The sequence below is a fragment of the Hypanus sabinus genome, chromosome 22, assembly GCF_030144855.1.
Source record: "Hypanus sabinus isolate sHypSab1 chromosome 22, sHypSab1.hap1, whole genome shotgun sequence".
Taxonomy (NCBI): Eukaryota; Metazoa; Chordata; class Chondrichthyes; order Myliobatiformes; family Dasyatidae; genus Hypanus; species Hypanus sabinus.
The window spans coordinates 39,337,998-39,365,872 of NC_082727.1; the positions used below are offsets into that span (position 1 = coordinate 39,337,998).

General features: G+C 40.1%; 1 protein-coding gene across 1 annotated transcript in view; it reads right to left on the reverse strand.

The window, feature by feature from the left end:
* The window catches only part of plce1 (phospholipase C, epsilon 1), a 286,649-nt gene that overhangs the window by 35,097 nt on the left and 223,677 nt on the right, over positions 1–27,875 (reverse strand). The window contains exons 20-24 of the mRNA XM_059947571.1: positions 8,446–8,594; positions 4,971–5,088; positions 4,258–4,371; positions 2,847–3,143; positions 274–434 (exon numbers count right to left, since the gene is read on the reverse strand). Coding sequence (XP_059803554.1) covers positions 274–434; positions 2,847–3,143; positions 4,258–4,371; positions 4,971–5,088; positions 8,446–8,594 — 839 coding nt within the window. The remainder of the gene's footprint in view (positions 1–273; positions 435–2,846; positions 3,144–4,257; positions 4,372–4,970; positions 5,089–8,445; positions 8,595–27,875) is intronic.

Here is a 27,875-nt window from a genome sequence, read left to right on the forward strand (position 1 = left end):
TACGATATAGGAGCAGAACTAGGCCATCGAGTCTGCCTCGCCATTTCATCATGGCTGATCCGTTTTCCCTCTCAGGGGTTAATGACACTATACAAGCTGAAACAACTTAATCTGGAATAAGATGATTCAATGCATATACAGTATAAAACAGCTCACAAAGATACAATTAGTAGGCAGATGCTGTTGGCATCTCTATATTGCAAAGCCAGTGAATCAACTCAAGTTTTGCCTTGCTGATGCTGGATCTATGTGCAAAATTTTCTTTCCACTTACCGTTAAGGAATATAAGGATGGACTCATATTCTCTATTCGTTCTAGAGGAGAAAACTGATTATTCATGCGGCAGTTTCTGTCCCATAAAACAGGAGATTTTAGCACGTAACCACATCCACCATTGGCTTCAAACATGGCTGTGTTCAGATGCATTGGGAGATCTAAGAAGAAGTGAGAGAGAGGGTTCTATAAACAGTATTCTATTGCTCAGCAATTGTTGTCGTTCCGATAAGACTGCACATTGTGGACAACTCAAAGAGTAGATAGAACAATTTAAAGCTACACTTAACAAAAGTCTGTTCTTGTATTTCTGAACTTAGTATTTCACTGTGTGAGGTAATTCTTTACTTAATTTCCAAATATCTAATGAAACCGGTCAGGAACCTAGCACAGAAATAAAGGTCACTGCATTAAAGATTTTTGCACTGATGTTCAGTTATAAAGTAATTACCTAAAACATTACAAGTGCTCTAAATCACTGACTACTCTAATTTAGCTTATTTTGTGACAATAATCAGATTTAATTTTTTTAAATAATTAGTATCTATTGTCAGTGAGAAGTTAGTATGAACCAAACTCTGCAGTAAACCTGGCCTTTGAAGCTGTTCCCTTCACTCTGTGTTTCAAATTTTAAAACGTGATGTTGCCTCACAGTATATATGTGATAATCTTAGGCACAGAGTGTTTTAATAAACCAATCAGCCAAATTGTGTCAGCACTTCCTCTGGCAATTACTTGAAAGTGGATTGCTTTATTCAGTGTAGATAGATCCAATGATTATAAAATTGTAATGACCTTCTGAATTTGAATTGGTAGAGCATTAATGATCATAATAGGGATTAGGTGCTTGGCTGAAACACCATATTTTCAATTATTATTTAAATGTATTGCACAACCACCTATCCTTGACATTTTGATCCTTGTAATAATTCAGTGTCCTATTGCCATTTCCATCACAAATATGGCTCAAGGTACATGAAATGTTTTAAAATACATTTCAAGCAGAACATTGCCTTAAGTGATTAATAATCTGGAGAAAACCATGTAAAATTATTAATCTGATTGACAGGGACATTAATCATGGAATGCTCTTTGTTTTGAAAGACTTTCCAAACCTTAAGCGCTACAGGGCAATTTCTGGTTACCTCATACTTAGATACTGGCAAAATTCCCTTTGCTGTACGAAAAGATGATATCAAAAAGAGGCTGTTTTAGTGGAATAGACTGAAGCTGCTATAGCTAAGACTAATGACCAAAGCTACAGCAGAGACTTCTGGGTACATTAGAATACTTGAGCAAAATGCAATGAGTGGAAGATGGTTATATAATTATGTAAGCAGTACATATCACAGTTATGTTCTCTCAGCTGATCTTCAAGCATAAAGGATGAGGGAGTTATGACTAGGACAGGGTGTCATGGCATGTTGCCTGGTTTAAAAACCAACATAGAAACTTTAAATTCAGGTCAGGAAGCATAAGAACTGTGGAGAAGAGCAAAAGTCACTCTAGCTGTTTGGAAAGGATATCTATTCAGTTCAGACACTGGTCTTTTGGCCCTTTGAGATCCCACAGACTATAAAAACCCACTTCATGACAATTCTTCATAAATGCCATTTTATTTTCCCTCATATTGCCATTAATTCCTGCCAGGCACTACCACTCATCTACAAACTAGCAGCAATTTACTGTGGCCAATTAACCTATCAACATACACGTCTTTCAGATGCCGGAGAAAACTAAAGCGCCTGGGAGAAGAAATTCATGCAAACTCCACATGGACTATTAAAAGTCCTGTTTTAGTCCCTCAACCTATCAGGTAACAGCTGTGCCATCTGTCACCCAGTATAAAGTAACCTTTACAAACTTCACCAAAATTTAACATTGCTATCTATCAGAAGGAAAGTATGTCCTTTATAAGACCTTAAGACATAGGAGCAGAATTAGGCCATTTGGCCCGTTGAGTCTGCTCTGCCATTTAATCATGGCTGATCTGCTTTTCCCTTACTCTGCCCCACTCCCCTGCCTTCTCTCTGTAATGTTTGATGTCATGTCCAATCCAGAACCAATCAAGCTCTCCTTTAAATGCACCCAACGACCTGGCCTCTACAGCCGCCTATGGTAATAAATTCCACAAATTCAACACCATTTCTGAATGAGATCCATCCCACATATTAAGTGACTTTCATTATTACATTCCCATGTCCTACTGTTGGGAGCGTAATAATGCTGGCAAATACAGACTAAAATGCATTTTAAAAAACACCAAGTAACAGTCTGGTGGAGGAACAAAATGAACCAAAGCCAGTATTGTGGAGATTTGAGTTTATAATGGGCACCTTCCCAACTACTCCCTGCTGAATGCTTATAGCTGAATTATTTAAGATGTAATGGCACTATCAAGCATGTTTAATAATTCTGATATTGAGACTGGGGGGGGTGAGAAATTGGATTACACTTTTCTGAAAGCCACTAACAGGGTTTGATCCTTAAATCCTGAAGACCTTTTTGATTGAATCTCTTGTGTATACACCCAAGCAAGTCTTTGAACAAGGCTTATGAAACCAGCCACTCACCATCTGTTTGATAATTGAGAGCAACCAACTGAATCCCATGGAGCCAGAACGTAAGAGGTGATGGGTTTGAGGAGTCGATCCGAGTGGCAGCTGGATATGTTCGGAGTAACTGGCACACTGTATGTTGGATTAGTTCCTGAGAATAGCGTCGGCACAGTCGCTTGGCAGTGTTCTCATTCACTGATGATATGTGGTAACACTTGGGTGTTCTGATGATAGCGCTGAGGGAGGTGGTTGGATTAAACGGAGGAGAAGGTGGTTCATCACAATTCTTTCTGATAGCTTCAAAAGAGGTTGCTGTGTGCAAAGAAAATCTTTAGGTCTATTAAAACTAAAAGTATTCCAATATTCAAATCTTAAAATAATAAATATTTGAACAGTAGCATTAACTTGAATTCATCTATCACAGTCCAAAGCTTTTCAGAGAAGCATTATCAAAGGTTGACATCATTCCACAAAGTAGTTTTAGGACTGCTGATCAAAAGGTAGATTAAGGAATATGTTAGAGAAGGAAAGAAAGGTGGAGAAAGAAATTTCAGAATTTTGATCTTTAGCAATTTAAAGCATGGCCACGAATCAAAGTTATGACATTTGTTTATAAACAAGATTTTATGTTACAGAATATTAAATAGGATTCTGTCAACCATTGGTATTATAATTGAAAAATACAGTGCTACTTCACCAATCACAAAATATTAGGCCCATTCTGAGGTACAATTTATAAATCACAAATCATATGGAAGAACAAATAAAATAATCCCTCATCAACTGGGGTTTCCAACCTGGGGCCCATGGACCCCTCAGTTAATGGTAGGGGTCCAAGGCATAAAAAAGGTTGGGAACCTTTGCTCTAGAGGCTGATCCAGGGCATTAACCAACCAACTATGAAAAAATTGTGGCTTTTCTATTTGTTTTATCTATTTAGGTTCAGATGGACACTGGACAGAGTATCTATTATATTGCCTGCCTGAAAGCAAAGGAAAATTATCCGGTAGCTTACAGTGAAAAGCTCAGTACATAATTATGTCTCTTGGTACATTTTAGTACTTCTAAGAAAGACCCATCCTAATTTCTTCTCTCAAAAAGCATTCCACAGATGTAGCCAGCTTGACAATGCATGTCCCACAGAGCAGTAGAGAATATTTTCACTTAAGGAACCTCATAAATCTGATAATCGAAATATCAGTTGCTACATCAGCTAAATCTTCTGAGTGCTTAAAGCAGCGTAAGATTAAAGCATGACATTTAAAACACTGATTTCTTTCTGGTCTTAGAATTACAGATTGAAGAATACAAATTCACCAATAATGATTTTATTTTATGCACTTTATGTCAAATCAATTAAATTAAATCAATCATTTTGTGACCAAGTCTAAGTCTGGTGTGGGAAGTCGCTAAAGAAGCCACTCACCTCTTCCAGATATTTTAACTGATGTCATTGATTCCCCTGGGCTCATTCTGTTCGATTTCCTGTTGGGCTTCACTTTCCCTCTGTTTGATCCTGCAGCATTTAAAGTTGAAAGGCCTGTTCCCATTGAAAAAATGGAAAGGGTCACAACTAGAGAGTTCATATTTTTCCAAAAGATGTTATTTTAGTTTATATTTAAAGCTAATTACATCCTTCTCCTTCCAGCCTATGTAAAAACATTACGCCCTACTGGGTGTCTTTGTGTAATATTGTTAGACCACTGATTGGCACAGGAAAATGCAAGTAGCTAAATCATTCCTCATGATGCGTTTTGATGGTTCTAATATATCTCTCGATCTTCAAAGCTAAGTGCCTTTAACTAATAAGATTTTCATTACATAACAGATACATTTCAATGGAAAACAAGCATAGAACAGAAATCCTTTGACATGCCTCCGTGGCAGAGGAAGTTCAAAGCCATTCAACCAGCTCCTTACTTACTGCTTCACTTATAGTTCCTCTCTTTTTTTATACTCTGTACTGAACACCTTTATCAGAATTCTGATGACTCGCACGTCATATCTGTTTGCTTCCTTTTCACTCTATGGTCATTTCTAAATGAATTCACCACCTTCAAAAGGGAACCAGAGAGGCAGAAATCCATAATTTGCTGTTAATAAGGAGTTTCCGAGTGTGGGGTACCAGGACATACTGACCTGTAAACTTGACAGCCTGACAGTAGATGACCAAGTCTGATAGTTCAGGTGCTATCTGTCTGCTCTCCTTTTTGTTTTGAGGTAAGTAGAATTCTTCGCCCAATTCCATATCATAGACCTGGGAATTAAACAACAGCAAATGAATCCATGCCCCACATCGTCACTTGTAGAATTCCTTCAGCAAGAGTAAGAATTGATATTGTGCTTCTCACAGTAGGATGTATCAGGATATTTTATAAACAACTAAATAATATTGAAGAAACACAAAAGGCTGTTGCTGTTGGAATCTAGATCTACAAGCAATCAACTGGAGGAACTCAGCAGGTTGAACAACACCTGTGTGAGGAAATAAAATGACGGTGTTTTGGGTCAAAATCTTGCATTAAGACTTTTGAACTGCAGCTATAGTTGTAACACAAATAATTAAAAGGTTAATTTGTGATTTCATAGACATAACCATTTCATAGACAATAACCAAATTATCTATTTTAGTGGTGTTAACTTCACCTGCCCCTTCATTGAAAGGTTCCCACAACCTATGGTCGCACTTTCATGGACTCTTCATCTCATATTCTTGATAGTTGTTGCTTATTTATTTATTATTATTATTTCTTTCTTTTTGTATTTGCACAGATTATTGGCTTTTGCACACTGGTTGAACTCCCAAGTTGGTGTGGTCTTTCATTGATTCTTTTATTCTATGATTTTATAGAGTATGCCCACAAGACAATAAATCTCAAGATTGTATGAAGTGACATATGTGTACTTTGATAATAAATGTACTTTGAACTTTGAAATGAGAGATATATAATGGCCAGGAAAAGTAAGGGATAATTTAAATGGGATCTGTTATATCCCCAGAGCAGCGTAGGTGTAAGATGTCTTCTGAAAGCCATAGTGGTTGGAAACACAAGAAAATCTGCAGATTCTGGAAATTCAAGAAACACACACAAAATGCTGGTGGAACGCAGCAGGCCAGGCAGCATCTATAGGAAGAAGCACTGTTGGCGTTTTGGGCCAAGACCCTTCGTCAGGACTAACTGAAAGAAGAGATAGTAAGAGATTTGAAAGTGGGAGGGGGAGGGGAGATCAGAAATGATAGGAGAAGACAGGAGGGGGTGGGATGAAGCTAAGAGCTGGAAAGTTGATTGGCAAAAGGGACACAGAACTGGAGAAGGGAGAGGATCATGGGATGGGAGGCCTAGGGAGAAAGAAAGGGGGAGGGGAGCACCAGAGGAAGATGGAGAGCAGGCAAGGAGTGTTTGTGAGAGGGACAGAGAGAGAAAAAAGAGAAAAAAGGGGGAAAATAATAAATAAATAAATGAGGGATGGGGTAACACCACTTTATTGTACTGCAGAGGAGTAATACACAGAAGAAGATATGCGTTCTGGACTTTTTGCTCAAAGCTGAGAGTATGAAGTCAAGACAGACAATATCTTCATTCTGACAACTGTGTTAGCACTGGACTTGCATAATTTCTTCCACAGACTTGTGGAGTTTCTGATTCTCAGTACTGATTTGACATGCTACATTGCCCTGTGCTATTCCAATGGATCCCTAATGGAATTCTAAGGGCAGGTGTTTCACAGATTTACCAATTCATAGGTTTGGAAATCTGTCCTGAACCAGTGCTGGTGTAAAACCAGGTACTATCACTAAAGTTCCCACTTAAATAGATGAGAGATTAGCTCCTGCTAAACAATTCTGTCTTTTATTATTCTTCAAAACTTTAGTGACTAATTGAGTTATAGTGTGAGAATCTGCTTTTAGCTTTTAGATGAAAATTGTTTATAAAATAATATTTTAAACACATCTTAATGATTTATTGTGCTTGCTCCCAGTGATATCAAAAGTTTGAGAGCGTCAAAATCAATGACAGATATTCAGCATTCCCAACATCTGGCAGTCCTGGATTCAGGAGTTATGAGGGTGGCAGGGTGTAACGGTGTTCCCTGGCTATTAAAGTGATTTCTGTGTGTTCACCTTTGCCACTCCAAGGTCAGTGATCCATGCTAGGGGCCAGTCTAGAACAGACTGTGTAGGCAAGGGGCAGGCAAGCTAAGCGGACAGTAAGTCTGGTTCAACAGAAGATCTCCACATGGTAGTCCTCTCAGTGTTATTTTTGAAAAACAAACACATCAATTTTAAAATACCAGACAAAGCTATTTACACACAGATTTTAAGCACTATCTACCAATAGAAATTTCTAACAAAGTTTTACCCACATTATCCTACTGAATGTCAATAGTGCCTAGCAATTCCTGGATAACGATACCCAATATCACAGCCGAGAAACAGACCACCTTGCCCTTGCTGAGTGGGAGACTTACCTTTGCTAATCTCATTTGTCTATCTCTATTCCTTTCCTATTTAAATAGCTGTCCAAATACTGCCTTTTAAATATTGTATCTACTATTACCTCTGGCAACTCACTCTTGTGTGTGCAAAATGTACTGCTCAGAATGCCTTCAAAGTTCTCCCTTCTCTCCTTCAACCTGTGACCTCTAGTTCAAGATTTCCTTGCTTGGGAAATAGAGGACTATCTATCCTATCAATACCCCTCATAATTTTATAAACTTCAACAAGATCACTCCTCAGCCTTCTACGTTTCAGCCTTTCTGGGCTGGCTGGTGGTGTAGTGGCATCAGCACTGGACCATGAGGCAGATGGTCCTGAGTTCGAATCCGACAAGTATCTGCAGTATCTGCGCGGAAGGAAGGCCTGGCAATCTACTTCTGTATCTTGCCACAAAAACCCTACGGACAACTACTCTATCCATGAATGGTACCCACCAACAAAAACAATCGCTCTTTATAACTACAGCCCTTCATTCCAGGCACCATCTAGAGAGGATCTCTTTTGCACTCCTCTCTGTTGGCTACTTGCTGATTCCTCCCTAATCAGTTCCTGCTTTTGCAAAGGAAATAAATCCTGTCCCTCAGAGAGTCTTTCCAGCAACTTCCTAGCTACTGTTGTAAGGTTCTTCATCCTATAGCTTTCAAAGTTTTTGAGAATGCTCTTTTTAAACAAGGGGGATCAATACTAGCTATTTTTCCATGTTCTGGTATCACACCCATGATTATGGAAACTGCAAAAAGATCTGTCAGACCTCCAGCAATCTCTCTTACTTCCATTAGTACCCTGGGATAAATCCTGTCAGGTCCAGGGAATTTATCTGACCTAATCAATATATCCTACACTTTATTCTTCCTGATGTCAGGCATGCCAAAGAATATTAGTGTGCCCCTTTCGTAACACCCCAACTTCCACATCCTTTTCGCAGGCTAGTACCAATGAAATAAGTATGCATTCAGACTCCATTCATAACCCCAACTCTGAATCATCAGGAGAACAATGCTCCTGCTCCAAATATATAAATGGTAGAATTTCTGACATTATTATGTTAATTCTTCCAGAATAATAAATAGCAATTACATAGAATTATAAATATAGTGTAAATGTGGTATTTCTCACAATAAATCTTTTTTGTTTTGCCTTTTCTTTGCTAAGCAGCATTGCATCAGATGATATTTTCTTTATTCTGCGCGGAGTTTCCTCTGTGTATTCGAAGTGGTACTTATCACTTGAAGGCTTGGTTTCAGGCCTGTCATCAAGAATATTGTCTAGAAAGGAAAAGGCAGATTATTACCAAATAATTTCACATTACGCACAGAATGTAATCAAAGCCAAATGCTATTTGAGCAGATTACTCCATCATATCATATGCAAAGCAATTTTTAAGCCAATGGCAATAAATGTGCCTAATCATTAAAATAATCAAATGTTTATAATGGACAGATGTTCCCAGATCAATAATAGATGAAAAGGGAGCATTGATAATTTCCTAGAATGTTTTTGAAATCTGGCTTATTTCATTGTGATTTACTTTATCATGTTTGATAAACAAGAGCTAACACGGAACTATTAAAGGCAAATAATGTTTTGGATAACCTGATCGATTTTTATAATGAGGTGACTAGAAGACTGACAAAGAGAGAACAATAGATCAAAACAAAATGTTGGAAACACTCCCTTACCCTACTCTTTTAACCTAAAGCTTGCTTTCTATTTCTCATTTAGACCTGAAACACTAGCTCTCATTCTTTTTCCACAGATATGGCCTGACCTGTTGAGTGTTTCCAGCATTTTCTGTTTTAATTCTAATTTCTAGCTTCTGCAGCTTTTTGACCATCAGCATGCAGTAGAATTTGTCTACATGGGTTCTCAGTTAGTATCTAATGAAGACCTATGGAAAGGCTAGTAAGCAAAATTAAATTTTATGGAACTAAAAGGGGCAGAGGCAGCATGGACAGGACATCTGTTTACAAGGTTGAAAGCAGTAATAATAAACAAGAGAAAATCTGCAGCTGCTGGAAATCCAAGCAACACACACAAAATGCTGGAGGAACTCAGCAGGCCAGGCAGCACCTATAGGAAAAAGTACAGTCAACGTTTTGAATGAGACCCTTTGGCAGGACTGAAGAAAAAAAGATGAGGAGTAGCTTTAAAAGGTGGGGTGGGGGTAGGGGAGAGGGAAATACAAGGTGACAGGTGCAATTGGGAGGGGAGAAGGGTGAAGTAAAGAGCTGGAAAGTGATTGATGAGAGAGGTACAGGACTGGAGAAGGGAGATTCTGACAGGAGAGGACAGAAGGCCATTGGAGAAAGAAAAGGGGAAGGAGCACCAGAAGTAGGTAATGGGCAGGCAAAGAGATAAGGTGAGAAAGGGAAAAGGTAATGGGGAATGGTAAAGGAGGGAGGCATTACCAGAAGTTTGAGAAATCAATGTTCATGCCATCAGGTTGGAGGCTACGCGGGCATAACAAGGTATTGTTCCTCCAAGCTGACTGTGGTCTCATTGCCACAGTGGAGGAGGCCGTGGTGTGGCAGATCGGAATGGGAATGGGAAGTGGAATTAAAATAGATGGCCACTGGGAAATCCCATTTCTTCTGGCAGATGGAGCGTCTCCCAATCTATGTCGGTCTCACCAACCTACAGGACACCATACCAGGAGCACCGGACAGAGTATATGACCCCAACAGACTCACAGGTGAAGTGTCACCTCACCAGGAAGGACTTTTATGGGGCACTGAGGGAGAAGGTGTAGAGATGAGTGTAGCACTTGTTCCACTTGCAAGGATAAGTGCCAGGAGAGAGATCAGTGGGGAGGGATGAATGGACAAAGGAGTCACATAGGGGTGGTCCCTGCGGAAAGCAGAAATTGGTGGGGGGGGGGTGGAGAGAAAGATGTGCTTAGTAATGGGATCCCGTTGGAGATGGCAGAAGTTCTGGAGAGTTATGTGCTGGACGTGGAGGCTGGTGGGGCAATAGGTAAGGACAAGAGGAACCCTATCCCTGGATGGGGTAAGTGCAGACATATGTGAAATGGAAGAGATATGGTTGAGGGCAGCATTGATGGTGGAAGAAGGGAAGCCCATTTCTTTGAAAAAGGAGGACATCTGGAATGAAAAACCTCCTTCTGAGAGCAGATGTGGTGGAGAGAAAGGGATGGCACTTTTACGACTAACAGGGTGGGAGGAGATATAGTCCAGGTAGCTGTGGGTCCGTGGATTTATAATAGACATCAGTAGACAAGCCGTCTCCAGACATAGAGACAGTGAGATCGAGAAAGGGGAGGGAAATGTCAGAAATGGACCAGATACATTTGAGGGCAAGTTGGAAGCTGGAGGGAAAGTTGATAACATTGATGAGCTCTGCATGGGTGCAGGAAACAGCAGCAATACAGTCATCAATGTAGCATAGGAACAGTGGGGGACAGACACCAGTGTAGGCTTGGAACATAGACTGGTCCACATAGCCACCAAAAAGGCAGTCATAGCTAGGACCCATGCAAGTACCCATGACTACATTTTTTGTTTGAAGGAAGTGGGAGCCAAAGGAGAAGTTATTAAAAATGCAGACATGTTCCATTAGACAGAGCACAGTTGTAGTGGCGAGTAACTGGTGTCCAGTAAGAAACAGAGAGCTTTAAGGCCTTCTAGCTGGGGAATGGAGGGGTACAAGGATTGGACATCCATAGACACATTAACAGTCTCGACTTCCTCTCTCCAATTCCAAACTCACCCCTTCTGAACGCTCTGTTCTCCACTCCGTCCACACTAATCCTAACTTCAGCAGAAAACTTGCAGATAAAGGGGGGGCTGTAGTAGTCTGGCGGACTGACTTCAACCTTGCTGAGGCTCAGCAACAACTCTCAGACTCCTCCTCTTACTTACCCCTTAAATAGGATCCCACTAAGGAACATGAGGCCACTGAGTTCCACACCATCTCTGACCTTATTTGCTCTGAGGGATCTCCCATCCACTGCCACCAACCTCATAGTTCTCGTACACCGCACGTCCCATTTCTATCTCCTACCCAAGATCCACAAACCTGCCTGTCCAGGTAGACCCATTGTTTCAGCTTGTTTCTGCCCCATTGAACTCACGTCTGCATACCTCAACTCTGCTTTATCTCCCTAGTCCAGTCCCTTCCTACCTATATCTGTGACACTTCACACACTCTGGATCTTTTCAATGAATTCAAGCTCCCTGGTCTCCATCATCTAACTTTCACTATAGATGTCCAGTCCCTATACATCTCCATCCCCCACCAGGAAGGCCTCAAGGCTCTCCTTTTCTTTCTGGACACCAGACCCAACCAGTTTCCCTGCACCACCTCTCTCCTCCTACTAACGGAACAAGTCCTCACTTTTAAGAACTTCTGCTTTGACTCCTCCCACTTCCTTCAAACAAAAGGAATGGGCAAACAAAATCATAGGCATTCGTATGGGACCCAGCTATGCCTGCCTCTTTGTCAGCTACGTGGAACAGGCTATGTTCAAAGCCTACACTGGCATTCGTCCCCCACTTTTCCTATGCTAGATTGCCGACTGCATTGGTGCTGCTACCTGCAGCCATGCAGGACTCCTCAACTTCATCAACTTTGCCTCCAACTACCACTCTGCCCTCAAATTTACCTGGTCCATTTCCAACACTTCCCTCCCTCTCTCGATCTCACTGTCACTATCTCTGGAGACAGCTTATCTACTGATGTCTATGATAAATTCACAGACTCTCACAACTAACTGGACTATACTTCTTCCTACCCTGTTACTTGTAAAAATGGCATCCCCTTCTCTCTGCAGCATTTGCTCTCAGGATGAGGCTTTTCATCCCAGGATGAAGGAGATGTCCTTCTTCAAAGGAAGGGCTTCCATTCCTCCACCATCAATGCTGCCCTCAACCGCATCTCTTCTACTTTATACAATCTGCTCTTAACCCATCCTCCCTCCAAGGATAGGGTTTCTCTTGTCCTCATCTATCATGCCACCAGCCTCCGCATCCAGCACATAATTCTCTGGAACTCCCGCCACCTCCAACGGGATCCCACCGCCAAGCATATCTTTCCTGCCCCCCCCCCCCACTTACTGCTTTCCACAGAGATCACTCCCTACGCGACTCCCTTATCCATTCATCCCTCCCTACTGATCTCCCTCCTGGCACTTATCTTTGCTAGTGGAACAAGTGCCCCTTTACCTGCTCCCTCACTACCATTCAGGGCCCCAAAAAGCCCTTCCAGGTGAGGCGACACTTCATCTGTGAGTCTGTTGGGGGTCATATACTGTGTCTGGTGCTCCTAGTGTGGCCTCCTGTATATTGATGAGGCGCAACATAGATTGGGAGACCGCTTCGCCGAGTATCTACGTTCAGTCTGCCAGAAGAAGCGGGATCTGCCAGTACCAGCCATTTTAATTCCACTTCCCATTCCCATTCTGTCATGTTAATCCATGGCCTCCTGTACTGTGCCGTTGAGGCCACTCTTCAGTTGGAGGAACAACACCTTATATTCTGTCTGGGTAGCCTCCAACCTGACGGCATGAACATCGATTTCTCAAACTTCCAGTAATGCCCTGCCCCCACCAATTCCCATCCCCTTTTCCCTCTCCCACACCTTATCTCCTTGCCTGCCCACTGCCTCCCTTTTTTCTTTTTTCCATGGTCTTCTGTCCTCTCCTATCAGACTCCCACTTCTTCAGCCCTGTACCTCTTTCACCAATCAACTTCCAAGCTCTTTACTTCATTCCTCCCCTCCAGGTTTCACCTCTCACCTTGTGTTTCTCTCTCCCTTTACCCCACCTTTTAAATCCATCTTTTTTCTCCAATTCTGCTGATGGCTCTTGGCCTGAAACATTGACTGTATTCTTTTCCATAGATGCTACCTAGCCTACTGCGTTGTTTTTCCAAACTGGGGCGTGATTGACAGGGATCATTGTTGGGACACTATTTTTTTCTGTAAAATACTAGCATGCAATGCAAAATTTCCAAATTTGCGAGTGACACATAGTTTGAAAGTGTGGTAAACTGTGAGGAAAATAGAAATAGACTGCAATGAAACGACATAGATGGCTGGGAGAATGGCAGATAAGTACCGGAAGCAACTTGATACAGAGAAGTGTGATGTGATACATCTTGGCACAAAAGGAATGAGGAACAACATATTAATAGCTCAGTTCTGAAGGGTGTTCAGGAAAGAGGACCTGGGCGGTATTAGTGCATAAATCCTTGAATGCAGCAGTAAATGTTGACAGAGTGATTAATAATGCATATAGCATCTGGGCTTCATAAAAGCAAAGATGTAAAAGTCATGTTGAGTCTGTATAAAACACTGGCGAAGCATCAGGCACACTTCAGTTTAGTCACCTCACTACGTAGTGGGTGTGAAGGACGAGAGAGGGTGAGGGAAAAGTTTAGAAGAAAGGTTGCAGAGCAAAGGACTTGAACCAACAGTTTATAGACAATAGACAGTAGGTGCAGGAGTAGGCCATTCAGCCCTTCTAGCCAGCACCACCATTCACTGTGATCATGGCTGATCATACACAATCAGTACCCCGTTCCTGCCCTCTCCCCATATCCCTTGACCCCACTATCTATAAAAGCTCTATCTAACTCTCTCTTGAATGCATCCAGAGACTTGGCCTCCACTGCCTTCGGGGGCAGAGCATTCCACATATCCACCACTCTCTGGGTGAAAAAGTTTTTCCGCATCTCTGTTCTAAATGGCCTACTCCTTATTCTTAAACTGTGGCCTCTAGTTCTGGACTCACCCATCAGCAGGAACATGCTTCCTGCCTCCAGTGTGTCCAATCCCTTAATAATCTTATATGTTTCAATTAGATCCCCTCTCACCCTTCTAAATTCAAGTGTATACAAGCCTAGTCGCTCCAATCTTTCAACATATGCCAGTCTCGCCATTCCGGGAATTAACCTTGTGAACCTACGCTGCACTCCCTCAATAGCAAGAATGTCCTTCCTCAAATTTGGAGACCAAAACTGCACACAATACTCCAGGTGGGGTCTCACCAGGGCCCTGTACAGCTGCAGAAGGACCTCTTTACTCCTATACTCAATTCCTCTTGTTATAAAAGCCAGCATGCCATTAGCTTTCTTCACTGCCTGCTGTACCTGCATGCTTGCTTTCATTGACTGATGTACAAGAACACCTAAATCTCGTTGTACTTCCCCTTTTCCTAACTTGACTCCATTTAGATAGTAATCTGCCTGCCTGTTCTTGCCCCCAAGGTGGATAACCTCACATTTATCCACATTAAACTGCATCTGCCATACATTTGCCCACTCACCCAACCTGTCCAAGTCACCCTGCATTCTCATAACCTCCTCCTGACATTTCACACTGCCACCCAGCTTTGTGTCATCAGCAAATTTGCTAATGTTACTTTTAATCTCTTCATCTAAATCATTAATGTATATTGTAAACAGCTGCGGTCCCAGCACCGAACCTTGCAGTACCCCACTGGTCACAGCCTGCCATTCCGAAAGGGACCCGTTAATCACTACTCTTTGTTTCCTGTCAGCCAGCCAATTTTCAATCCATGTCAGTACTCTGCCCCCAATACCATGTGCCCTAATTCTGCCCACTAATCTCCTATGTGGGACTTTATCAAAAGCTTTCTGGAAGTCCAGGTACAGTACATCCACTGGCTCTCCCTTGTCCACTTTCATAGTTACATCCTCAAAAAACTCCAGAAGATTAGTCAAGCATGATTTTCCCTTCATAAATCCATGCTGACTCGGACTGATCCTTCTACTGCTATCCAAATGTGTCATAATTTCCTCTTTTATAATTGACTCCAGCATCTTTCCCACCACTGACGTCAGGCTAACTGATCTATAAATCCCTGTTTTCTCCCTCCCTCCTTTCTTGAAAAGTGGGACAACATTAGCCACCCTCCAGTCAGCAGGAACTGTTCCTGAATCTACAGAACATTGGAAAATGATTACCAGTGCGTCCATGATTTCTAGAGCCACCTCTTTAAGAACCCTGGGATGCAGACCATCAGGTCTCGGGGACTTATCAGCCTTCAGACTCAACAGTCTATCCAAAACCGTTTCTTGCCTAATATAAATTTCCTTCAGTTCATCCTTTAGACTAGTTCCTTTGGCCACTATTACATCTGGGAGATTGTTTGTGTCTTCCCTAGTGAAGACAGATCCATTTAGATTAGAGAAATGATTTTGAATAAAGAAGGCTGAGAGGAGATTTGGCAGAGGTGACTGGTTAAAAAAGGGTAAAGCGAGAGTGGCTGATTTTGGGCAAAAGACACAAGGAAACTGTGAATAAGAGCTTCTTAAACACTGAAGAAAAAATAACTGCACAGCTATGAGGCATGGGCAAGGAATGGGACTGCCAGCATCACTCAGTTCGAATCTGACATTTTGACTCAGAGTCAAATGCCCTCCTTTTGTAATGTAACCATGCTGCATATTAACATTGCATTTCTAACCTACATAACAGATGCATATGAGTATTTCAACTTTAAATAAATCATGCATTTGACATGTATAGGGTAGAGGATTCGGTTGGGCAAGGGGGAAGAGTTGCTGAGCATGCCCAATTCCCCGTAGCTGCTTCTGATCTTGATTCTCAGCAAGGACAGAAATGATAAGACCCTATCACATTTGTTTCTCAGGCTGCTTTCCCAGCACGAGTGACCAGACCAAGCAAGCATGCAAAACATAACTTTTTTTTAAAACATTCTTTTCTTCATTGTATTACTTCAATTCCAAATATCATGCAAGTTTCTCCATTAAGGTACAGTGTTAAGGAATACTAATGATCTCATGATGTGCTACTATATAAGCCCCATCATTGAAATGTTCCCACAACCTATGAGGTCACATTGAAGGACTCTTAATCTCGCCATCTTGATATTTATTGCTTATTTATTTATTATTATTATTATTTCTTTCTTTTTGTATTTGCATAGTTTGTTCTGTTTTGCACAAGATTGAACACCCAAGTTGGTGTGGTCTTCCACTGATTCTATAATGCATTTAATGAGTATGGCTGCAAGAAATTTAATCTCAGAGTATATGTGTAGTTTGATAATAGATTTACTTTAAACTTTATAAACTTTTAAGCTATTTGCAAATATTATCTATATTTTTGCCTTTGCTTGTTTCACACTGGCCATATAAATGGCAATTTTTTGTTCTGTTTTATAACAAATTAATCAATTTATAACCAAAATAATTGCAAAGATTTTGTAATCTTGTCTGTCCTCAAGGTAAGAGTGGTTAGACCTTCCAGAGACTAACCCATATCTCCATTCTTCATATGGAGGCTCAGACAGAGAGTCTTGATATCTCTGATAAAAGATCGTTAATCTGAAAAATTAACTCCATTTCTCTCTCCACATACAGTATGCCACTGATATGAATATTTGCAATAAGTTGTGTATCTACTTTGCTCTGGCACCCTAATAGAACATTGAGATATGCATATGTATCGAGAGATATGAATAGGCAGTGTAGAGTTTGGCAAAAGATGCCATTTTTTTTCCCAGTTCAGGGAAACATATGGTCTACTTTGTAATTATCAGTGATCTATAAACTTCATAAGATATACCTTTTTTGAAGCATTGTAAACTGGGATCCACAAAAATTGCCATACAGTGGATTCCGGTTGATCGGGTCAGTGATTGATTAGGGGAGCTACTTTTTTGGGATTAACTCATACAGAACAAACACTAATGAGAAAATGGCTGGGAGTTCATTTACTTATTTGGGACACTATGCTGCTTAATTGGGATAGATGACTATTACGAAACAGTTTCTAACTAGTGTCAGTTGCGTTCACTTGTGTGAATGTCAGGCATTACACTGTTTAGAGCAATAAGTTTTAAAATAACATCAGTTGTGTGTGTATCTGTTCAAAAAGCAGTGATTTTTGGCACTGATAGTTGGAAAGAAATAAGCAGTATGACAGTTTAGAAATATTTTGCTCAGTATGCTTTTTACATATTCCGGCTTGGAGATGCCAAAAACAGCTGGGAGTGAAAATGGAACGATTTTAATACTTTAACAAATTAAGACAATGAAGAATTTGAAGGTATCAATAAACAACTTGAATGTTACAATAAATATGAAGTCTTGAAATCTTCAAAAGCATTGTATGAAGACAGTCTATTATCTACACTAGGCTGTCTACTCTGATTTTGTTCTTTTACAGTCAATCAAAACACCATGCAGAATACATTGGAGGAATTCCTCCATCGAAAACTATTAGAAACTAACACACAGTTTTACAGAACCTTAGTGGCATTGGTAGTGTTCTAATTTGTTCCGCGTTTCATTTAAATACATAATTCACTGCTCAATTAAATGGTAGTTTGTCTTTTTTTATACATTTTTAACTATTTCCATGAAACTTCAGCTAATTGAGGCAGCTGCTAAATTGGGCCAATGTGTTTCAATGTGTCCCAAAGTGTCCCAATTAACTGTTTTGTGGCTGTCTGTGGGAAGACGAAACTCAGAGTTGTATACTACATACATACTTTGATAACTGGAATCCACTGTGTATGGTTTGAATATCATCTAAAAAAATCAATAAAAACTAACTCAAGCGATAGATTAGTTTCCCATATCACCTTTTGCAACAGCAGAGTAAGAAATTACTAGTTTTCCCAAAGATTACTTCTCTCTCATACAAGTGGTATATGTGGTTATTCTTTGGAATAGTTCTATGTTTTAGATTCTTTTACAGTTTTATATTATTTATGGAAAACCTCCTGTTGCTTTGCTCATGGTAATTTGGATTGTGAATCTTTCCACAGAAAGAATTGTTGAATAAGGAGGAAAGGCAATCTGCCTAAAGACAACCAAATCAATAAATATTGCTTTCTTTAACATTGGGTAATTTCCACCCCCCCCCCCCCACCTCTCCTTCTCTCTGGCTTTCTTTCTCGCAGTCCTCTTTGCATCCCTGAACGTTGATATCCCTTCCAATCCTCATACACTTAGATCTTCAGATCACTAATAGTTGATCACCTTTCCATCCCAGGCTTTTCAACATTCTCATCCAGGATGCTAGACCCAGAACCTCAAGAAGGAAAGACCTTTGTGATTGGCATTGTTCATTGTGAGCATTGTTCACTGTTCGACAAGCTTATAAACAAAACGCTTATTGGTTTGCCCTGCACTAATTGTTCAGGAGCCTCTGCAATTTCTGCCCAATCCCAAGTATCTCAACCTCAATGTTTTACAGTTTGGTAAATACATATCAGAGCTCATAATTCGCCTTATTAAATACGTGACATAGCTCAGTGAGTTTAGGTGACAGAGTTAATAGCAAAATGCACAAATACAAATAATATATATTATACACATGGATGATAGAAAAAAGTAGAGCTATGTAGGAGGAAAGGGTTAGGTTGATCTTAGAGTAGGTTAATAAGTCAGCACAACATGGAGGACTGAAGGGCCTGTACTTTGCTGTAATGTTCTATGTTCCAATATTAGTTTCATCCTTCATTTACATGTATCCTTCACTCAGCCTGTTTGGATTAAGCAAAGCAAATATTTTAACTACAATATTTTAAATCCATAACAGTCACTTAGAACTTGGGTGCAAATTTACACAGTAATATACAGTAATTCATAACATTTACATGAATAGTTGGTGTTTTGGGGTTATTACAGTCCAAAAACAACTTCTGAAAGCATTTGCCTTTCAGATTCTCTTGCTCTGAAATTTAATACAACATTAAATTCATTTACTGATTGAGATACAGCGCAGAACAGGCCTTTCCAGCCCTTTGAACTGCACTGCCCAGCAGCCCCCCAATTTAATCCTAGACTAATCATGGACAATTTACAATGACCAGTTAACCCACCAACTGGCATGTCTTCGGTCTGTAGGAGGAAATCTGAGCACCCAGAGGAAACCCACACAATCACATGTTAAAAATAAATGTGAACAATTGTTGGTGTAAAATGAGATTTCTTTTTAATTCCCCTTCCGGTATATCAACCCAACAGAATTTCAAAGGTTCATGTTTATCTTTCTTTAATAGTTTACCTTGGAATGGTTGTGGCCAATAGAAATAGTGGTGCAATCTGTTAATAGCCAAGCATGCTGTCACTCAATGATAAATAGTGTATGGGTAGACTGGACAGAACTACTGCATTCTCTGCCTTTATGGTTATCATTCTGACATTTTCTGAAAGTTCTCACTGGGAAGAATGGTTCAAGGACAATAAATCTGTGATGAAGTCAACAGCAAGTAAGCTGGGTGATTCAAGGACATACACTGTTGTCCTCTGGCTTGGGAATGGAGCGCACATAAGCTTCATAGGACAAGAAGATTACGTGGAAAACGTAATTTCTGATAGAATTTTTTTTAGCCAGGTAAGTTCCCAATTAAATACAGTATCTCACTTCCAACAGAGAACTTTCAGTAATTGTATTTTTTCCTTCCTTTTTGCTCCCCTCTCACACTTGCCCTCTTGTATTTTAAACCTTTCTCTCTTCTTTTCTAACTCCCTTTCCTCCCTCCCCTACACCTCTAATATCCCCTCTACTCCCTGCCTCATTAATCACTGATCATTAAATATCAGGCTAGAATGTGGATTTAGTGTTGCCATTTCTTGGTCTTTCTGAGTGAGGTAAGATACACTCTCAATGTTCTAAGAACAACTTTTCCCTCTTCACCATCAGATTTCTCACTGGACATTAAATACACTCTACCTCACTGTATATATTTTTTTCTCCACTTATTTAATTTAAAATGTTATTTTGCAACCATCAATAAGCCTTATCATTCTTAGTCTTTTCCCTCAATCTTAGTCATTTTTGATCAGGATGAAAAATCAAAAGGCTAAAATCTCACACGAGGCAGCCAATTTTCTATTTAAATACAGAATGGTCCATATATTTCTAGACCTTTGTTAACCTGGTTGTCGGTCTGGAAAATATTGAATTCCTCTGCACTCAGGAGCAGTGGTCTGTGAGTGCAAACCCTCAAGCCTCTCACTAATTAATACAAAGGCCTGAATGAACACGAGGCTCTAGTTGATCACATAGGTATAGACCTCTGAGTTAAGTATAGGGATCCGCATTTTCAAACATACCAAAGTATTATTTAAAAGTTTACTTTATGGAAATGTGGTCTTTTTTTACACTTTTATTATGTTACAAACACTTATTTTTGGCTATGATTTGTTTGTTTTATTTAATAAGGTTGTTGGTAAAAGGCCTTTCAAGAAACATTGAACAGTTTGAATGTTTTGACATTAAGTGGCCACAGTTATTGTTCTTAAAGACTTCACTTCTGTAGTGCACAATAACAGGAGTGGCATGATTACACTCTTATAGGCATCAAGAGAGAGGACATTAAGGGCATCTGCTGTGGAAGAATGAGCCCTTCATTTATTAAGGTCTGAAGTAAAAGGTCAGTGAGATTCTTACTGAACAAGGGTTTGTTTCACATGGATAAAATATCCAGTTTCTTTCTTTCATGTTCCTAATACCAAATGGAGAGAGATGGGAAAATGCAATGGGATGAGAAACAGTTGACAAACTGCAGCGGAAACCTGAATATGAAACCTCACGCTCAGTTAGCGCCAAGGGCACCTAAATAAAATGATGGCAAATTAACATGGGCCGAACTCTAAGGCAAATCAGGAATGTGCCTCTGCCACACGTACCCTTGTGTGACTGGACTGCCTGACGGGTGAAGGATGAAGTGAAAACTGGGGCCAGTCACAGAAAGTGAGATGAGGAACGCTCTGCCACCTGAAGCACAAACCACTATTCTGTCAAAGTGGAGACGAGCCAGTCTAAACACGCACACAGTCTGACTGCTGAACAAATGCAGATTGTGGTTTATAACATGCTCATAAAGTGCTGGGAAGCAAGGGGCACAGCACATAAAAATTATTCTACACCTATAAACACTTTGGCAGCATTTGAAGTGCGATATTTGGATTCGAATCTAGTATTTTTAATACTTATACCTTTCCAACAATCATATGCTAGTGCAACCTATTCGTTTGGGAGGGGAAAAACAGCATTTGGAAAACAGTTATAATGGAAAAGTTCCTTACTTGGCATGGATGGCGACAGGATGATGAATGTTGTGAACATATTGCCAACATTATGCCAAGTGAAATATTTATGTATAATAGTTGCATTTATCTGTGAGTTAGTCAGTAAAATTTATCTTCGTATCATCTCTAGCCCAAACATATGGTGAGCAAAGAGGAGCTGAACATCTGTCACCACTGTGAGTTGAGCTTAAAAAGGAAGTGAAATAACAGTAGCACTTAACATAACTGGATATTTTACAACTCGGTTATTTTACCTATGTGTTATAGAAAATTTCAATGCAATGGCAATGTAAGATATTAATAACTACTTGTATGACATTAATATTACACAGATCTCAACTCCATTACATTTTATGCTATTGGTTATTACTGTGTACATGGCAGTTGCTGGCTACTGTTATTAACCATTCACTAGAAGACATTACCAGTTATTAACTACACAGGCCAATAAATAAAGCACTGTTAACTGCATTGTAAAAACACCAGGAAATACCCTGGACTGATCAAGCCTCACTTCACGATGCAAGCAACCCGTTTTACTGCCGTACTCCCATCTGTTTCCAAACATACAGTGGGCACCAAAATAGCATAGTGGTTAGCACAATGCTTTACAGTACAGGTGACCCAGTTTCAATTCCCACCACTGCCTATAAGGAGTTTGCACGTTCTCCCTATGACTGTCTGGGATTCCTCCGGGTTCTCCTGTTTTCTCCCACAGCCTGAAGACCTAACGGTAGGTTAATAGGTCACTGTAAATTGTCTCATGATTAGGCTCGAGGGATGCTGGACTGTGTGACTCGAAGGGCCTAATTTGTGAAGTATCCAAATAAATAAATAAATATTTTCTGTGTCATTGTTGTATCAGTAGCTACATGCTAAAAGACTTTACTGCTGTTTTTGCAGAGATTACATTTCAAAGTAGGCGCAAGGACTTGTAGTCACTGTTTATAAAGAGGGTATACAGATAACACGTACAACAGCCAGTTCAAAGCTCCTGTAGCCCAGGCTCAAACCTAATCTCTGATAGGTGGACCTTGTAGGTTCTCCTTGTGAGCATGCGTGTTCTGCAGATACTCCAACCAGAGGGTTACTTAGCTACTGTATATTACTCCCCAAGCTTTAAGTCATAAGGAAATATGAAATAACAGCTCACATATAGGCTCTAAAGATAGAACATAGTAACAGAAACTGTTGTGGCAGGTTCACCAATCAGACTTTCATTGACTTGCTCAAAGACAGCATATATTCACCCTAAAATAGATAAAGCTTCTCTATCTCTTGTGAAACTCCACTGAACTTGCAATTGATACCTGGAAAATGTTACAATTTACATCGGAATACAATTTTTTCCTTGGCCCTTCCATCCCGCAGCACAACACTCATAATATACTTTGCATTAACCAGTGCCGAAACTGGGGCTTTTACCTTCTTGATCATTCATAGCAGTGGAGAGGGAAGCAATAAGAGCATCAGCTACAGAAGACAGGGAGGGAATAAGAGCAGAGAGTCAGAAATTAGTTGGCACAATCAGAATAAGAAAGATTAAATATTAGTCAGACTGTAGTAAAATGGATAACTCTAATTGTAGAACACAAGGACCACACACCATGTAATGGCATTAATGATCAAGTCAGCATGCTCTGTAAAGAGAAAATAAGCAATGGTCTAATACAGTTAAACTTGTTTTTACAGCCTACAGAAGAAAGAAAGATGGAGGAAAAGTAATTGCAAGGAAATCTGCAACTCATTATATATTCTGTTCTTCCAACAGGACCAGAAATGTTCTGACATCTGGAGTGTCATTGAAACAGGAGCACTAGTGTGATTTCAGAGACATTTTGAGTTGGTTTCTGTTTCTCAAAACCTGTGTATATGAGTGGTAGCTTTGTCATTGATGACACTAGCACTGACTGTTTTGGACAGCTCGAAATGCCTAACTTCCTCATTTCTACTTTATCTTCATCAGAAGAAGCAGTGGCCATGTCCTGAAATACAATCTATGGTTTAAATAAGTAAAGTGTCACACTGTTATACACAATGGCAAACACCTAGCCATTAACCTGGTTTAGATAATCACTGTGAGCATCCTGAAATGAATTATCTAGTCTTTTCATCTAGATAATGATCTTACATAGTTGCAATGATCAGAAAATTGACTTTTAGAAGATTTTGGCATATTGGTATTTTTAGGCAATTTAAATCTCTGGAACAATTACTAAAAAAGCATTGATTAAGTGCCAGCCTGGTGCCCACAGGGACTGGTTGACGTGTACAATGCTGCACCAGTAAACCATTGTCTTGTGTTAAAACGCTGTCAAAATTTACGAAGTGTGACTTAGAAACTGTCTTAACACCAATCCTATCCCCTCTGTAGCTTTATTTACAAATTTTGTTAAGTCAAACTGCAAGTATTTCAAAATACAATAAAAAGGCAGAACCGAAAACCACAGCTAAACAGAACTTCCGTCTGCCAGAAATCTCAGCAAAGCTGTTTGCAATGGAACAGAACTAGTTTATTGGGCACCTCCTTATAGGTGTTCCAAATGCCAAACAAAAGAAGATGTAAATGTTAATCACTTTGAAACAGAGATAACAAAACTGATTGTCCTTTCACATTTTTAGAACTTCTCTTTCTGAGGAGTTCTATTTCTTCTTCTCCACAGCTTCTCTTTTAAAGCAGCTCAAGTTTCTTTGGGATTTAGATCCCCAGGCATTTAATTCCTCTAACTGGCAGACGACAAGCTGTGTTATGTTCAATTGTAGATTGCTGCAACATTCATGGACTCAGGGACTTGGACTATTTTTTTTAGACTGTACTTTACCGATCTCTTATAGGTGCTTACTATCTTATCCATGCCTTGTGCTGTGTGTGACAGTTGGTATTGTTTTGTGCCTTGGTCCCTGTGTAACGCTATTTCATTTGGCAGTATTCATGAATAGCTGAATGACAATTAAACTTAAAGTACTATTGTATATGTCTTGGTGTTCAACGAATGGGAGATCCTTTAACTCCTGTCAAATAAAGTCTTCAAGCACCCAATAGAACATTCAAGGGTGTGAATTTTGTTTCACTTTCTCATGTCCTTGGGCTGTGAATCGAAAACAAATTGTCACACTGCCAAGTCCACAGATCAGCAGCTTTCAGCTACTCATTGCTGCGAAATTGGGAGGGGGCTGAACCAACATTGTGCCTCCACTTAGGTTCATCTGCTTGGATGACAATGCAGAGAAACTGATCTCACCTGATTTTAAAAACCACATTTAAAGTATGTTGCCAAATTTAATTTAATTTTAATTTTTAATTAGAGGTTCAACATGGTAACAGGCCCCTCCAGCTCAACGAGCCCATGTTGTCCAAATATACCCATGTGACCAGTGAACCTACTAACCCATACATCTTTGGAATGTGGGAAGAAACAGGACATCCAGCGGAAGCCCACACGGTCACAAGAAGAAATGTACAAACTCCTTACAGATCGTGGTAGGAATAGAACCCTCATCACTGTCACTGTAAAGCAATGTGCTAAGCACTATGCTACCATGCCACCCCTATTGAGACAGAGCCCTATTGAGTCTAGTTCAATGGGCTGCAGCAACAGCATTTTCCTTTGATATATAGGAACTGGGTCAGTACCATTAGAGCGTCCTCCAGGGCAGCCTCAGGGAGTGAGGGGAGAGGGAATAAAGATGGGGTGGGATTGGGCTAATGGTACAGGGGCCAGCTGCAGAAGGCCTGTTCCTCCCCCATGGTTGCAAGTGATCGTCAGCCCTTGCAGTAAAGTGGCAGGATTGTGCTTTTCATCATTGGATGAGTAAAGGCCAGTCATCAAGTCATAGAAGGTCTGAAATGTACAACGGCCTCTGGCTACAAAGTTACGTACAAAATAAAATCAAGTGGGTGGACTTTTAACATCTCAAGATGTATTCAGCAAACAAAAAAGTCTTATATACAACTAATGCTAAAACAAAAAGGTGAAAATGTTCCAATCTCACTTCAGGACTTCTTCCCAGAATTTATAGTGAGAAGTTTGTTTTTTCACAGATGCAACAATGTGGCCTCTCCATCTCTCCACTGTCCTAGCAGATTCTATACAGATTATATTTATAGATTACAGATATAATACACTGGATGCTTTGACAAGTATCATGTCTATAATCTCAATCCTGCAGCATCTCATCTTCCCTCTCCTCCACAGTTTGCTGTGAGTGCTGTCATCCCAGTCCATCCTCCTCCTCCTCCACCTTCCACAACACTGGACTAGAAAATCTCTTACTCCCTGGGTAGATAAGGAAGTCCAAACTAATCCAAATCTGACAAAGATAATTCACATTTTAATCCCACTCTAATTCAAAAAATGCCCTAATTAATAGATCATTTTCAGGTAGGAGCAGGAAAAGATATTCACTTCCAAATGCATTTATTCATTTTACCTTTTTCCTCTGAGGTTCATAATATTTATTCCCTTATTTCAGCTTTCTCAGCTTTTATTTAATAAAAACTGCCTGCTGCTGAAGTTTGCCAGTTCTATTTATTTCTTTGTTTCCACTTTGAGTTGTAACTTCTTCAATCGTTTTTGAAGTGACATAAATAACTTCATTAAGAAGGGTCTACAATTTTTTTAATACCTGTAAGCTTTTACTGTAAATGACAACTTGCCCCATGACCTCTCACCTAGATTAGTAACAAGGGTCAGGGCTAATCCAAAAGACAACAATCTATTTACAACTACTTGAGGTTTCAGGAGCAGCAACATGGTTTTATGTGTTTGCTTAAACACAATTGCAGCTGAAACTGTTATACAAGAATTTGCTTGGCAGCCCAGAAATATCACAAGATCACTGGGTTGTGTGCAGCCCCAGCTACCTTGCGAAAATTAAACCAGCACACCATTAACTTGTCTGGAACACCGGTCCATATTCAGAAACTGGAGCCAGAGTTAGATTGATTGATAGCAATATCACTAATCGGCTGAATATTTTTTAAGTTGTAAAGCTCTCCATGGAATTAATATAAAATGACATTTACATATTTCAAAATTTCATTTGCAAAACTCTTGGGGGAAAAGTTCAGTGGTGTGGAATTGAAAATTAACTACACCCAGAGTAGAGGGAATTTGTGCCCAATTCCTGGCAGGAAATTCCAGTCTTTTCAGTGAGTTTATTGTTTGAGCTAGTAACTTAATTCTCTGCAATGTAAAGCTGGTCCTAAATGATGTTAGTAATAATATGCAAAATTCAGCTTTAATGTAATATTCAGACTCACTAGCGGTTTCTATTAACTCACATAATGTCCAGCTTTTATAAACTAACTCTGTTTCCTGTGTAATGTGTAACTTAAAGGGGCAATACTCAAAGCAGACCTCATCAGCATCCACGACCTGCCACCGTCTCAAAAACACACTTGTAAATATTCTTACGCTGCCTTGTATTTGGAGGTTCACCAACACATTTTGCTTCAAGGCCTCCGGACTACACCAGGCCAGTGCCATTGGTCTCTGATGCATTTTACAGTTTCCTACTCGCTGCTGCATTAGCGTCATCACCCAAACACTTGGAGAAGGCATCATGCGTTATTCGTGCAGCTTCCAGGATCAAATGGTGATGGCACAGGACCTTCTAGGAATTATAGTTTCCCTCCAGATCACAGGGTCACTTTGGGGATTTGCACAGATGTAATTTTATTCTCCCTTTTAAAGGTGTTGAGCTCATCTGGGAGTGAAGCATCACAACTGATTGTTTTGTCTGAAGTAATGGCCTGCAAATCCTGCCAGAGTTAACATGTATCCAATTCCATTTCTACCCTCAATCAATGTTTTTTTGCTCTTCAAATAGATTTTCAATTAAAAATTTGACTACTCATATCAGTTGACAAACAATACTGGTTTAACATTACTAATGCATCCAGAACACCTTTGTCAGTTTAGAACCCCTTATTCTAGGTTAGTGTGCTATATGAATGCTGATTGTTGCTATCCATTGGATTACAAAGGTAGGTGAGAAGACAAATCTTAAGGAACAATTCATTTCTATTTAACCTTTCCTCTACAGTTTTTGACTCTAATAAACCAATATTGAATAATAGATCCTTCTTCATTCACGAGAGGATAAACCAGCCTGGAATGGCCTCCTTCAGCTGAGACTGCAAGATATCCTTATGGAAATTGAAGAGCGAGTACGATGGTGCCAGCGACCAATGGTGACATTTTTCAGACAGCTCAGAAAAATACTAGATACTCCAGTAGATAAACTTCTTCTGAACTGTGATCGCTGCAGTCTGTAGCCTGTAATTTCCCTTTTAAGGATGAATGTTTGAACCGACTAAATAATCTGACATTTTTGTGATCTCTTGGGGGGATTTAATGAACTAGATTCTTGGGAGGGCAGCTACAGCTGAGCAGCCATCGCAGGGGTGGATGTTGCGTTGAGGCCTGATAGCGAAAGGTGAACCCATGGCAGCTCCACGAGTCCACGCTACTTAAAGCATCAAGCAAGATT